General features: G+C 46.0%; 1 protein-coding gene across 5 annotated transcripts in view; it reads right to left on the bottom strand.

Annotated features, from left to right (window-relative positions):
* MEAF6 (MYST/Esa1 associated factor 6) overlaps positions 1 to 14,841 on the bottom strand; it is a 34,020-nt gene extending 19,179 nt beyond the window's left edge. For all 5 annotated transcript variants that reach the window (XR_005530538.1, XM_039244470.1, XM_039244468.1 and 2 more), the window contains exons 1-4: positions 14,705 to 14,841; positions 13,383 to 13,498; positions 10,984 to 11,071; positions 10,793 to 10,838 (exon numbers count right to left, since the gene is read on the bottom strand). Coding sequence is in view for 4 of the 5 variants with exons in the window: in XM_039244470.1 (XP_039100401.1) it covers positions 10,793 to 10,838; positions 10,984 to 11,071; positions 13,383 to 13,498; positions 14,705 to 14,794 (340 nt within the window). In the remaining variant the exon portion in view is untranslated. The remainder of the gene's footprint in view (positions 1 to 10,792; positions 10,839 to 10,983; positions 11,072 to 13,382; positions 13,499 to 14,704) is intronic.
* Positions 14,842 to 15,048: the final 207 nt, after the last annotated feature.

The following is a 15,048-nucleotide window of genomic DNA, read 5'->3' as shown; positions in this document are numbered from 1 at the left end:
TGGGGATGAGCACTGAGTGTTATGTAGAAACTAATTTGACAATAAACTATTTGTAAAAAATAAAAAAAAATAAAAAAAAAAAAGAAATTTAAACCTCAAAAAAAAAAAAAAAAGTCAGTGTGGCTCAGCCAGTAGAGCAGGCGACTCTTACTCTCAGGTGGGGAGTTCAAGTCCCAAGTAGGGAGCCTACTTAAAAAAAAAAAAATCTGTGGAACTCATTTTTAGTGTCCTTACCACATTTAAAAAAACAACAACTATCATTTGGAGATACACTGAAACATGTATACAAGAAAAATGGTATGACTAGGATTTTCAGTATAACACAGGGGGTGGAAGTGAGAGTGGGGGGGGTGTGGACAGGGTACTCACCATGTTTTGAGGATTTGGGGGCCATGTGATGGATACACAGGGGTTTGTTATTTTACTGTCTTTATCAGTCTAAATTCAAAAATTCACTTTGATAAAGAGCTAAAAAGTACTCACTTTTCCATGTAGTTTACCCAAGAAGATCTACAACCAGGCCTTCCCAAGCTATGCCTTTAGGAATGTAAATGGTGATACTCTTTTAGGAAAGTCCAGGATGTTTTCCAAAACCAAAACCCAGTTCCCTGATTCTCCAGACACCGACATCGGGCTCCATCCTGACACTGACCACCAGAGTCAGGGCAGACCCACAGGTTAAGGGCTCAATTCCATAAGAGTGTCCCCACTTCAAACACCAGTCCCAGGTTCCGGACCTCCCACACTTCTGACCAACCGGCGAGAAGTCAGGGGTCCCTAAACCCCTTCCTCATGTTCCGTAATTTGCTACAATAGACACACGGACTCAGGCACATGATTTGCTTACTGTTAATGGTCTATCGTAAAGGATACAGCTCACGAGCAGCCGAACGGAAGAGATGCATAGGGCAAGGCACCCCCATGCCTCCTCTGGGCCTTCCACTCAGCCAGCGCCTCACTTCATTCACCAAAAACAGCTCCACAGTTCAGGGGCTTAATGGAAATCTCATTATGCAGTCATGACTAACTAAGTCATTGGCCACTGGTGGTAGTCTCTAGCCCCTCTCCTCTCCCCTCTCTCAGAGGTTTGGGGGTAGGGCTTAAAGTTCTAAACCCCCACCCTGGAGCTCTCTATTAGCATACACAAATTTCTTTTGGGGGCACCTGAGTGGATCAGTTGGTTAAGTGTCCAACTTCGGCTCAAGTCATGATCTCATGGCTTCGTGAGTTCAAGCCCCCCACTGTTAGTCCAGAGCCCGCTTCAGATCCTCTGTCTCCCTCTCTCTCTGCCCCTGCCCTGCTCCCTCTCCCTCAAAAATAAACATACATTTAAAAAATTTCTTTCCCATGCTAGTCATTCTTTTTTTTAAATTTATTTGAGAGAGCGAGCGAGCAAGCACATGAGTAAGCGGGAGAGGAACAGAAGAGGAGGGAGACAGAGAATCTCAAGCTGACTCCGTTGGTAGCGCAGACCCCAACTCGGGGCTCAATCCCATGAACTGTGAGATGATCTGAACCGAAATTAAGAGTTGTATGTTCAACCAATTGAGCCACCCAGGCCTCCACGTGCCAGGCATGCTTATCACGCTGGATATGCCAAGGGTTTTAGGAGCTGTGTGCCACAACAGGGGACAAGCACCACATAGACACATTTCCTACCATGCCACAGAAAGCAACTGTGCTACATTCATGAAAATCACCCTCTGACACAGTAGTGCCACTTCTGGGGCACTCTCCTGGAGAAATAAAAAGTCCATTACAAAAACGCAGGTGCACAAGGAAGTTTACTGCAACATTGTATATAGTGGGGAAAATGGAGACAATGTGAATTCTCACCAACAGAGGAGGCACAACCAGCCCATGGGGTAGTTTTCAGTTTTTAAAAAGAATGGGAGGGATGCCTTGGTGGCTCAGTCAGTTAAGTGTCTGACTTGGGCTCAGGTCATGATCTCACAGTTCCAGAGTTCGAGCCCCATGTCAGGCTCTATGCTGACAGCTCAGAGCCTGGAGCCTGCTTTGGATTCCGCGTTTCCCTCTCTCTCTGCCCCTCTCCTGCTCATGCTCTCTCTTCTTCAAAATAAATAAATATTAAAAAAAAAAAAAAAAAGGAATAGCTAATACAGTTTCTACTATAAGCCAGGCACTGTTCTATATACTTTTAAAAAAATTATTCATTTTTTTGAGGGGAGAGAGAAAGTGGTGGGGGGGGCGGCGAGAGAGAAGGAGAGAGAGAATCCAAAGCAGGCTCCACACGATCAGCACAGAGCCCAATGTGGGGCTCGATCTCACAGACTGTGAGATCACGATCTGAGCCGATATCAAGAGTTGGACACTCAGATGAGCCACCCAGGCGCCCCTCTATACTTTAAATATATCATACCTACCACCTTCACAGAAACCTCTACAACCATGATTACCATTTGACAGAGATGGAAACTGAGGCTAGAGGTTAAGAAACTTGCCCAAGGTCACACAGCCAATAAGGTGAAGATTCGGAATTCATGCTCAAAGGTAGTTCGGCTCCAAAGCCCACCCTCTCCATCACGGCTCTACTGCCTCACTCTCCGTGCACTCAGCCTGCAGGAGCGTGTGTGATAAGCAAAACAGCCGATAATACACACTGAGGGATCCAAGTGTTTCTTAAAAAAAAAAAAAATCCTCTTTATGTACAGAATTAAAATTCCAAGTTAAAAAAAAAAATCCCCAACTCTGTGAGTCTGCATCTGTGTGTGTGTGTGTGTGTGTGTGTATGTGTGTGTCCAGACAGATGTGTTAGGAATAGTGTTAAGCTGTTAACATTGATTACCTCAGAAAGTTGGGGCTGAAGTGGAACATGAGGTAATTAACCTGTGTCATATTCCCGTCTAAATAGTTTGACAGTGCAATCTGAATATATTCTTTTTCTAATTAAAAACAAAAAGCTAATGAAATCTAAAAAGAGGGGCGTCCAGCTGGCTCAGTCAGTTAAGTTTCCGACTTCGGCTCAGGTCATGATCACATGGTTCGTGGGTTCGGGCCCCACGTCGGGCTCTGTGCTGACAGCTAGCTCAGAGCCTGGAGCCTGCTTCAGATTCTATATCTCCCTCTCTCTCTGACCCTCCCTTGCTCACACTGTCTCTCTCTCTCTCAGAAATAAATAAAACATTAAAAAAAAAAAGAAATCTAAAAAGAGATGTCTAAAATGGGGGTGGATGATTAGGACAGGCTTCTTCTCCCAGAGTCAGTCCTATTTGTATTTAGGTAAAATATACCATCTCTCAAACTGCAAATGGTGGAGGCACTGGTCAGGGCAGGAGTGGGTTGCTGGGCCATAAGGTCCCAGCAGCTTTGGATCAGACTGGATGACAGAAGGAGGAAGGACTGACTGAATTGGGGCGGGGCACCGGGAGAGAAAGACTATCTAAAAAAATGGGAGACAAGTAAGAAAGGCAAGTTAGGGCAAATTTTGCCAATGTTGCAATTCTATTAAAGGACATTAATGGGGAGGCCCCCTGGGTGGCTCAGTCGGTTGAGCGTCTGACTTCGGCTCAGGTCATGGTTTCATGGTCCGTGGGTTCGAGCCCCGCATCGGGCCCTGTGCTGGCTGACAGCTCAGAGCCTGGAGCCTGCTTCAGACTGTGTCTCCCTCTCTCTCTGACCCTCCCTGCTCATGCTGTCTCTCTCTCTCTCTGGGGAAAAAAGAAAAAAAAGACAATGAGGGCGCCTGGGTAGCTCAGTCGGTTAAGTGTCAGACTCTTAATTAGGCCCAGTTATGATTTCACAGGTCATAGGTTCGAGCCCTGCATTGGTCTTTGCACTGTGAGTGCAGAGTCTGCTTGGGACTCTCTCTGCCTCTCCCTTGAGAGGAGAGGCACACTCTCTCAAATAACACTCTCAAAATAACTAATAAAATATACTTAAAAATGAAAATTAAAAAAAGAAGTGAGGCTCTTTCTAAAGAAAAAGACATTACTGGGCCAAACAACTGTTTACTCATTTTGGACCAGCTGCTATGGGACTACTGAGTAAATGGATCAGTGGGGTCATATTCTGTAAGTACCTCTGTGCAAACACATACAAATGAGTGAAAATCAAATCAAACCCTGTGAGTGGAGAATCCACCTGTGCCACCTCTCTGAAGAGGTAGCATCCCTGGCTGTAACTGTTGTCCTGAAGGATGGATGTGGCTAGTAAGTTCCATGGGAGCCAGAGAACAAAGAATGGATTATTCAGGGAAAGCTTCACTGAGGGGGCGGAAGTTAAACTGGGCCTTGAAAAATGGGAAGCCAAAATAAACACAAAAAATAGCACAAGTGCAGCGGTGAGGAAACATAAGGGACATTTGGGACAAATGAATCACACATCGCTTGCGCAGACACCTTTAGAAATGAGAGAGGAAGTGGGAAGACAGGTTAAGAAGAGCCAGGACTGTGGAGCCCCTGGGTGGCTCCATCAGTTAAGTACCCAACTCCTGGTTTTGGCTCAGGTTATGATCTCATGGTTCATGAGTTCGAGGCCCACACTGGGCTCTGTACCAACAGTGTGGAGCCTGCTTGGGATTCTCTCTCTGCCTCTCTCTCTCAAAATAAACAAATAAACTTTTAAAAGAGCCGTGAGTGTCAGATTTAGGGATCTGATCTCAGGAGACAGTATGAGGTGATGGTTAAGAGATCTGACTTGTTGGGGTGCCTGGGTGGCTTAGTCGGTTAAGCGTCCGACTTTCGCTTAGGTCATGATCTCGCGGTTAGTGGGTTCGAGCCCCACGTCGGGCTCTGTGCTGACTGCCAGCTCAGAGCCTGGAGCCTATTTCAGAGTCTGTGTCTCCCTCTCTCTCTGACCCTCCCCTGCTCACGCTGTCTCTCTCTCTCTCTCCTAGAAATAAATAAAAAATAAAAAAATAAAAAAAAGAATGTAAAAAAAAAAAAAGAGAGAGATCTGACTTGTTGCTTAACCTTTCACACCCTGTTTCTCCATCTGTAAAATAGGATCCTCCTCTGAACTCAGTACCTCTTATGGACATGGTATTGGATAGACGCTGGAGCTACAGCAGTGTTCCCTACTTTCAAGGAGTCTATAATCTATACCTGTCCCTAAGAAGGAGCTTTAAGGAATAAATGAGATAGTGCAAGTGTCTGCATAATGTCTGGAACACAGTAAGTGTTCAAATCTCGATATCCTGGAAATCCATGAATATGCAAGTCAAATGCTACGCAGCAGTTTGCCATAAAATTGTTGTTAGCAGGACACACGGAGAAGTCATCAAGCATTTCTAAACGGAGAAGTGATATCAAACTGAATATTTACGGAGTTCCCTGTATAAACCCATGTTTTAGGATTATCAGGCTACAAGTGGTTTATAATGGGGGCTGTAGCCAGGGAGACAAGATTAAACACCGTTAAAACATGAAGTGCAACCACAGAGTAAGAATAATGGTCCGTTCTGGCCTCCCGGAAGCTGGGGAGGAGTGAGGGCAAAAGGGGTGGGTCATAGCCCCCCCACGGACAGCAGCAGTCAATTAATCCTGTGATGCTGTCACCAGGAAAAGACACCTGTTTGTTTCTCACCAACATGTATGTAGGCAACTCGTTTTTTGAGTAAAGAATGCCAGATTTTGGGGCGCCTGGGTGGCTCAGTTGGGCGTCCGGCTTTGGCTCAGGTCATGATTTCACAGTTCATGGGTTTGAGCCCCACGTCGGGCTCTGTGCTGACAGCTAGCTCAGAGCCTGGAGCCTGTTTCAGATTCTGTAGCTCCCTCTCTCTCTGACCCTCCCCTGCTCATGTTGTCTCTCTCTCTCTCTCTCTCTCTCTCTCTGTCAGAAATAAATAAACATTAAAAAAAAAAAAAAAGAATGCCAGATTTTGGAAAACCTGGGTGGCTCAGTCAATTGAGCGTCTGTCTGTCTCTCGATTTCAGCTCAGGTCATGATCCCAGGGTTGTGGGATCAAGGCCTGCCTCAGGCTCCATGTTAAGCATAGAGCCTTCTTGGGACTCTCTCTCTCCCTCTGCCCCTGCTCATGCTCTCTAAAAATATTAAAAATTTTTTAAAAAGCGCCAGATTTTGATTAAGTGTAATAAACCTACAAATGAGACACTCTACTTACTAACACAATAATAGCAACACCTGCTGAATGTGCTACGGCACAAACTTCTATTCAGCACAAAAACTTTAAAGGAGGCAAGAAAGATATGCGGCTCTTTACTTCTCCACTGGACTGATGTAAACGCTCAGGGAAGATGTGGTTTGATGAAACCTTCAGAAGAGTCTGATAAAGCAGACAGTATCAACTATGTTGATCCTTTAAAGGAAACTGGATACAATTTGCCTGCTTTTCTTTTACTTTATTCTTTTTACAAAAACACACAATGCTTCACTAATCTGCATAAAATTCCCCTTGGGGACCATGCTAATCCATTCTATCATTCTAGTTTGGCTAGTAAGCCAAAGGAAGCAGAAAAGTAATACGTTATTATTTTTTTTTAATGTTTATTTTTTTGAGAGAGAGAGAGCGCAAAAGGGTGAGGGGCAGAGAGGGAGACACAGAATCCGAAGCAGGCTCCAGCCTCTGAGCTGTCAGCACAGAGCCCAATGTGGGTCTCAAACTCACAAACCATGAAATCATGACCTGAACCGAAGTTAGACCCTGAAATGACTGAGCCATCCAGGCGCCCCACAGTAATGCATTTTTTAAAACATTCATTTATTTTGAGAGAGAAAGAGAGAGAGAGAAAACACAAGTGGGGGAGGGGCAGAAAGAGAAAATCCCAAGCTAGCTCTGTGCTGCCAGCACAGAGCCCTATGTGGATCTTGATCTCACGAACTGTGAGATCATGACCTGAACAGAAATCACGAGTCAGATGCTTAACCAACCGAGTCACCCAGTGGCCCCCAGAGTAATGCATTTTTAAAGAAAAATTTCAGAATGGTTTGGAAACAAAATGCCAAAAGTGCAAAACTCCAAAATCCTTGAGATCTAATGTGCAACTCAAAATCTAAGAGACAAAATATGTTCACTTCATCACCATCAAAAATCAAGAACACAGGAGTCATTCCACAAGATTTGTTATACAGAAATCTGGAGGCACTGGAGAGCTTCTGTACAAAGGAAAAAGTGCAAAAGGCAAAGCAAAACCATTCCCCTCATGGAATGAAAGCTTGGTTGGAATCACCAGGCTCTCTCAGGGACCTTCAACTTGGTTTAAAGTGATCCAACCACCCATCAGAAGAAAACATAAAACTTCTGGAAGATGGCACCTTCATCTTCCACTCTAAAATCATTCTACAAACAGTTTAAGTTAAAGCAGTATGCAGTCAAAGAGAAGCAAGCACACAGAGAAATTAGACTTTAGGAGTGATAACCAGGGGAAACAACTTACAACAGAAACAGGTCTTTAAAGACTTCACAGATTGGGGCACCTGGGGGGCTCAGTCGGTTAAGCATCTGACTGGCTCAGGTCATGATCTCATAGCTCACAGGTTCAAGCCCGGTTACTGGGCTCTGTGCTGACAGCTCAGAGCCTGGTGCCTACTTTGGATTCTACACGTTCCCTGCTTGCATTCTCTCTCTCTCAAAAATAAACATTAGAATAAAGTTTAAAAAAATACTTCACAGATTGAAATTATTATTATTATTTTTGAGAGAGAACACGCACATGCACAAGCGAGGTAGGGGCATAGGAGGAGAGAGAGAGAATCTTAAGCAGTCTCCATGCTCAGCGCAGACTTCAACGGGGGGCTCAATCCCACGACCCTGGGATCACGACCTGAGCCAAAGTTAAGAGTCAGACGTTCAACCGATGGAGCCACCCTAGCGCCCCCACAGAATTACACATTAAACACAGAATGTACAGAATTAAACACAGAATGTACAACAAGCAGGCTTACTCTGCTTAAAGAAATAAAAGACAAGTTCAAAAATAACTGCAGGGAAAGCTACTGAAAAATTACATAGCAGATTTTAGAAATAATTAAATGGAATTTCTGGAAATTAAAAATGTAATAAAAAACTTAAAAATCAAGGAAAGGTTTCAGAGCAAGTCAGACTCAACTGAAAGGAGAATTCGTGAACTGGCAGGCGGCCCAGAGACAGAAGACACAAAAGAGCTAATAAAAGACATATGGGATAAAATGAGAAAGTTTGGGGCGCCTGGGTGGCTTAGTCGGTTAAGCGTCCGACTTTCGCTTAGGTCATGATCTCGCGGTTCGTGGGTTCGAGCCCCGCGTCGGGCTCTGTGCTGACTGCCAGCTCAGAGCCTGGAGCCTGTTTCAGAGTCTGTGACTCCCTCTCTCTCTGACCCTCCCCTGCTCACGCTGTCTCTCTCTCTCTCTCCTAGAAATAAATAAAAATATTTTTTAAAAAAATGAGAAAGTTTAACAAACAGTTAAGTAGAGTGGGAGAGGAGAGGGGAGACAGCAGGCAGCAAATGCAGCATCTAAAGAATGCTGGGAATTTTTCAGAACTGATGAAAAATACCAAGCTACAGCTTCAAGAATTCCACCGAAACCCAAGGCAGATAATTAAAAAGAAATTCATACTTAGACACTGTATGTGTCTACTACAACTACAGATTTTCTGTAGTTGACTGCAGAAAATCAAGATGTAAATAAACTCTTAAGAAATAGCAGTAGGGGTGCCTGGGTGGCTCAGTTGGTTAGATGTCCCACATCAGCTCAGGTCACGATCTTGTAGTTCCTGAGTCTGAGACCTGCTGTATTGACAAGCTTGGAGCCTGGAGCCTGCTTTGGATTCTGTGTCTCCCTCTCTTTCTGCTCCTCCCTCGCTCATTCTCTGTCTCTGTCTCTCTCTCTCTCAAAAACAAATAAATATTTAAAAAATTCTTTAAAATGAAACAGCAGGAGGAAATGGCAATAACAGGTGGTGAGACAGAACACAACAGAATTACTTTAAAGGGGCTCTGACCATCTGGGTGATGGACTCCAGTACATATGTAATGCCCTATTCCAAAAAGAAGCCAAAGCAGCTTACCAAGATTCGTGTAATAAAATCCAATACAATAAACTTAAAACGAGACAAGTAAAACAACAGAGAATAGAAGACTTAGGTAAGCTGGATGCAGTACTAACATTCATTCCCAGAACGCATGCTGTCAGCTTGGATTTGCTTTCCAGAGGAGAACCACACGTTTGGCTTTAAACATTTTAGCACCTATACAAACAAACCGTCCAGTATCAGCTTTTCAGTAAAAAACAACTAGTTGTTGGGGGAAATCAAGTAGTCCTAAAGGACATAATAGTGATGATAATAAACATCTACAACATCCTCTTACATAAATACAGTGGCACATTTAACAGGACCAACATATAATTCATCAACTGCAACTTTAGAAGGAAGACCAAGAAATACCCATAGGATATATCGCAGGGGTGTGGCCCAATTCCAGGGGAAGATCTGGGGGGGGGGGGGGGGGGGGGGGGGGGGGGGGGGGATGGATAGCCCGCATGTGTTTCCAAGTATCTTTAATAGGTAAGTGCAGGTCTCGGCCAGGCTTCTGCAAGCAGTGGCTTTGAGTCATTCCTTCACAAGCACCTGGGTGTGTACTTGTGTGGCTAGTGAAGTACAGGGCCAGATGCGGAACTATCCACTAAGCCAGGAGGCTCCTGTGAAAACTGAGCAGTCAGTAATCATTCCATCTCTACTCACAGCAGTGAGGTCCAGGGTGTTCCTTAACCAGTCTTGTGACTTCAGAAAGCAGAGAATACTAGCTCTATGTCCTAGAAGTGGCATTAACTGAAAAGAAATAGGATTTAACTTATTTAAGCCCTAGCAAAAGAAAGATCACTGTTGGTATCACTGTTTAGGTTGGCAGGAAGGAGGCAAAAAGATGCCTACAGAGTTTTGAATAAGGGGGAACAGAGGTACTATTAATAGAAAAAAATGGGCAGACAAATTTTGAAGGAAATAGGACAGTTCCATGTTAGATAAGATGTTTGAGCTTGGAAATCTGAGTGGCAAAGACGCGAAGACATTTTCTAGAATTTTCTAGATATTTAGAAATCTGTATACAAGGGTAATAATCAAAGGCACAGTGGAGTTCTAATTCCCAAACTACCAAAATCCCTTTTCCTCCAAATCACTGGCCCAGCACAGACATGATCCCAACTGGATCCCACAAGATATACCATCTGAAAGAAGCACACAGCCACAGGAGAAAAAGCAGGTTATGCTTGGGGGTGATTCAGTGCATAGACAGAGTGTTCAATACAGCTACGTGGAGTCTGCCTGAGAAAGACGAACGTATAGATCTATATACCATCACTTGACATCAGAACGGAATTAGACTGTATGGCTTACACTCGGAGACGGATACAATTTCTCTACAAAGTAAATACTATCTACTCTTGTTTTACATTTAAGAACACAGGTACATTCTGTTCACAGGGTCAGATTTTCCAAAGAATTATTAAATTGAGAACAGGGAGATTTATCAGACGCAGCTGAAATTTTTCACGATAAAAGGTTTTCTCTTTAAGTGAAAAAAAAAATTTCCCTAACACTTATCAGTGGCAAAGACCTATCTTTGTGTCTCTGAGCAGCTAAAGTCAACCTCTGCATGATAGAAGAGGCAGGAGGGACATGGTAGTTTCTTCCTCGAAAAACAAAGGAACAAACAAGTCAACAAAAAGACATGATTAACAAGACTCAAAAGGGTTCTTGTCTTGTAGAAAGAAGAGGCAAAAGTTTAAGAGATGTAGTCTTCAGACATACTATTGGATAGGAGTTAAATATAAATAAGGGCTACTGTGGCTTAAAAATAAAGTAATAAAACAGGAAAAAATAAGTAAATAAACTTACTCTTTTCAATGAGCTGATCCTGAACTCCTGCCAATGCACTTACTGCCTAAAAGACAGAAAACCATCAGTTACTAGAAAAATTAGCACAGCCCTCAGGAGAGAACTCAGGCAGTAGGGTAAGGGGAAACTCACAGAAACTGAACCCCGGTTTTCCTTCGCAATGGGCCAAAGATCCCCCCAACCTCACTTACAGCTGCTGAAGTAACCGAGGATTTACTGAAGAGCCGCTCAGCTTCCTTAAACTTCCGGTTCCTTCGATCGTTCTTGCTATTGGAGTTTCTAAAGCACACACAAGAAACTTCGTAAGCAGCAGGCTGAGGACAGCCCTGGCTGTAAGATGTAAGGAACTTTCTCTCTCATGGTCACGGAAAAGAGGTAACCTCTGGACGGAATGCCTCCGTTTGGTCAACGTGGACTGACCAAAACATCCGTTATGCTGAAGAGACAGCAATGGCTTCCAACGTGCGACAAGCGCTCCACGGAGGGACAGACTTCAGTGGTTCACGGCCATTTTCATTCTAATATGTATTCACAGACCAGTGATACGAAATGTTTCTGTCAGATAAGCTTCATTTTTAAAAACTTAAAAAACAAACCTGGGTTCCTTAAAGGAAAGGGCTGGTATCACTTCTGGCTGGGATGAGGAAAAGGTGCGTCTGAGACACTTACTGGGACAGAAAGTAGCAATCTGCTCCGGGACAGATAGGGTCACGTCAACAGGACAAAGGCATCAGCAGGAGGAGGCTCCCTCTGGCCACATTTGGGACAAAGTAGGCCCCAAAGAGGATAACGATGGGTGCATTTGCGTTGTGTCACTACGTCACTAAGCTGTGTATTTACGATGTGTGCGATTCTCTGTATATATTTCAGAAAGTTTATGGTAAAAAAAAGTCTACAATGAAAAGACGACAGTACTAGATTCCAATACACTGATTTTTTTAAAAAAAAAATCTATGGGTCTACAGACTAAAGAGAGAGGTCAGAGACAGAGAGCGAAAGGGAGAGAAGATAAGAAGGGAAGATTCTTCTTTCTAAACACAAGCTGTGTACGTGAAGAATAAAATTAGAATCGACAGTATATTAAGTGATTTGAGCAAAAATCAACAATGGATACTAAAATCGCTGAATAAAAACGTGGAGGAACAATATATTCACACCGCGTGTAACGATAACCTCCAAAGTACTTACAAATTATGGAGAGAACAAAATGAATTCATAACAACAGAGAAGTGACATGCTCAGACTTCACAGTACCAATAATGGGACAATGTGACATTATGTGCCCCCCAATAAAATAGAGGTAAGTGACCCACCAGGCACACAAATCATTTTTCTCCAAAAACACCTAAAGGATCCCTCATGAGGTCATGGAAAGAAAAATCTGGAATTGGGACATTCTGTAAGGCAGTGTCACCAACAACTTCACCACTGAAAAAGGTGGGAGACTCTTCTATATTAAGAAACAACAGCCAAATACAATAAAGAGATACGTCTCTTTAGAGACCTAAAGGCCAAGTACAATACATGAAAAGTGCCCGGATCAAAACAAGGGCAGCAAAGCATGTTGGGGACAATTAGGGGAATGTGAATAAAGGCTGTAGGGGATGGTACTATTAATGTCATGCTAATTTTCTATGTGTGGTTAACTGTGGTTAGGTGAGAAAAATAGTCTCAGGAGGTAACTGCTGACATAATTAGGGGCATGGTGTCATGACAGCCGCTTGAATGGCTAGCAAAACAAAACAGTGTGGGGTCAAGGGAAGACAGAACTATAAAGGGGCAGCAAGAGGGAGATCTGCCCAACGATGAAATAATACTAATAATACTTCTGTATCCAGACTGCAGCAGTGGTTACAGGAATCTACACGCAGTGACAGAACGACACATACACATTGTACCCATGTCTACTTCCTGGTGTCGCTAGTGTACTGCAGCTACTTAAAACCCAACCACTGGGGGAAACTCGGTGAAGAGTACACGGACCTCTCTGATATTTTGGCAACTTCTTATGTGTCTGTATTTACATCAAAAATTTTAAAACTTTTAGGTATAACTATAGATGAGAGTATGTTTATATACATTAGGAAAAAAAAAAGAGAGGGAGAAGCAAAGGTGGCAACATGTTAACAAGTGACGAACGCAGGTGAAGGGTATCAAGGGTGCCAGGCCCCCTGTCAATTGGAAATACTTCAAACCCGGAAATTGTCAAAAAGCTTAGCAGGTTTTCAAGAACACGACTGCTCAATGAACTGCGGTCTGGTCAGCACATAGGTGTGGGTAATATTGCAAAGGTGAAGCTCATGACTGATTAAAACATGGAAAACACTAAGAAAGGGATATGGAAGGTATTGTCGCTGCATTTCATTTACGCCTCACACAGGCCTGGCTTTCCCTACTTTCCAGATGTAGGAATTCGTCCGCAATTACTCAGAGTGGACGTGACTGAGCCGGAGTCGAAGTTCAACCCCACACTGCTTTCCACACCAGCACTTCGCTACTGCTTCCCTGCTTCTTCCTTGCTACCAAGAACACATATAGTCCTGAAAATAAATATTGCTAAATACCAACCCCACGGGCTTCTGACACTCACTTCTGGTTGGTCAGGTACCGATCCCAGCCCCGAATGATATTGCCGTACATCTGAGTGTCTTCCAGGTAGCTCCCTTCAAAAGCATAGATCTGCCTTTCCAAGTTCGCCAATGTTTCCTGGGAGATGAAAAACAGGGAAATGGATAATGCCTTTTAAATGCAAACATTACCGTGGACGGGACCAAACTCCTGACATTAGCCTCAGACACTCAAGCTCCACTACACTAAGCCCTGGTCGGAAAGACAGACTGGGGAGAGGAAAGCTGTTTTTTAGATTAAGACGATCCAATCTTCCAGCTAGACCTGTCTTGTTGGAACCCTTGGATAACAGAATGGAATGGATAGAGCCTGTCTTCAGAAAACTCTACACAATTTTGCATATTCTTCAGAGGGTTCGTGGAACCCAGCGGGACGCGGGCAGTCTCCGCTCCCACGCCCAAAGGTATTGCTATTGCAGAGAGGAAAGGGTGAGCAGCCTTCCAGCGCCAACTCGCTCCCCTCCCCGCCGGCTCAGAAAGAAGGCCGGCCCTGAGCTGTCAGTTGCCATGGAAACCTGGAAGGGCAGCTTCAGGTGAGATCGCCCTCCCCGGTGCCCAAGCCAAAACGCGGGGAAGGCGGTGGCCGCCAGGGTGGCTAGGCCACCTGGGTGCATATCACAGTTCCCTGGACTGAATCCCTTCCCCAAGCCTGTCACCTTCTGGATGTTCCCCCAAACATCACTGCCATGCCCATCAAAAACGCCATCCAACGGGATCTCCTAGTCCTCAAAAGGACATGCGCCCCTCCGCCCTGCAAAGGCCAGACTGGATGACCGTGGCCCCCTCCCACACTCGCCTCTACGCCACCCCCTCCAGGCCACTGGCAAGCCCAAACCGGTTTCCTACCATGCCCCCCCAGACACTCCCGACCCCACCCCCCAAAGAACACGGACCTGCCGGTCCTCACCCACCCCGTAAAGGCCAAGGACACAACCGCCCCTACCCCCAAAGCTCACAGACACCTTCTTCGAGCTCCCACACCGAGCTCCCACACCGAAGCCCCCCATCCTCAGGTGCCTTCCCGCCTCCACGCCCCCGTCCGTCTCGGCCCCCTCCCCACTCTGCTCCTTGCCCCGCCCCCCACCCCAGCTCCCGACTCTCGAGCCGCGCAGCCGAGAAGCCGAGGCACCGGCGGGCCGCGGAACGCGCAGCCGGCCTCAGGCCGCCGGGCTTCCCGGCGCCGCGTTGCGCCCGTGGAGTAACGGCCTAGCGCGATCGGGCGGGGCCCTGGAGGCAGGGGCAGGCGCGGGGCCCCCACCGGGCGCCCCCGCTGCCGCCCCCTCACCGCCAGCTCTTGCTTCCGTTTCACGAGCTCCGCCAGCTCCCGCCGGGTGTCCGGGATCTGCGGCGGCGCCGCCTTGTTGTGCATCGCCATGTTGGGCTGAGGCGGGCGGCGGCGGCGGCGCCAGGCTGGGGGCGGTCCCTGCGCGCCGCCGCCCGCCAGGGGGCGCCCGCGCCGCACTGCGCCTGCGCGCGTAGTTTCCGGAGCCGCGCGCCGCGCCGCGCCGCGCCGGGGGCCTCGGGCTCGCGTGCGCCCCGCCTGGACGGGACCGTGGCGGGCCCTGCTCTGGGTCCCACCGGCTCTTGGCCCCTCGGGGGCCGGCGGGGCTTCACGGGCACCACAAATTC

The sequence above is a fragment of the Hyaena hyaena genome, unplaced genomic scaffold, assembly GCF_003009895.1.
Source record: "Hyaena hyaena isolate Hyena2069 unplaced genomic scaffold, ASM300989v1 scaffold_237, whole genome shotgun sequence".
NCBI classification, from domain to species: Eukaryota; Metazoa; Chordata; class Mammalia; order Carnivora; family Hyaenidae; genus Hyaena; species Hyaena hyaena.
Note: the sequence above shows the minus strand (reverse complement) of the source record. Positions and strands in the feature narration are given on the sequence as shown.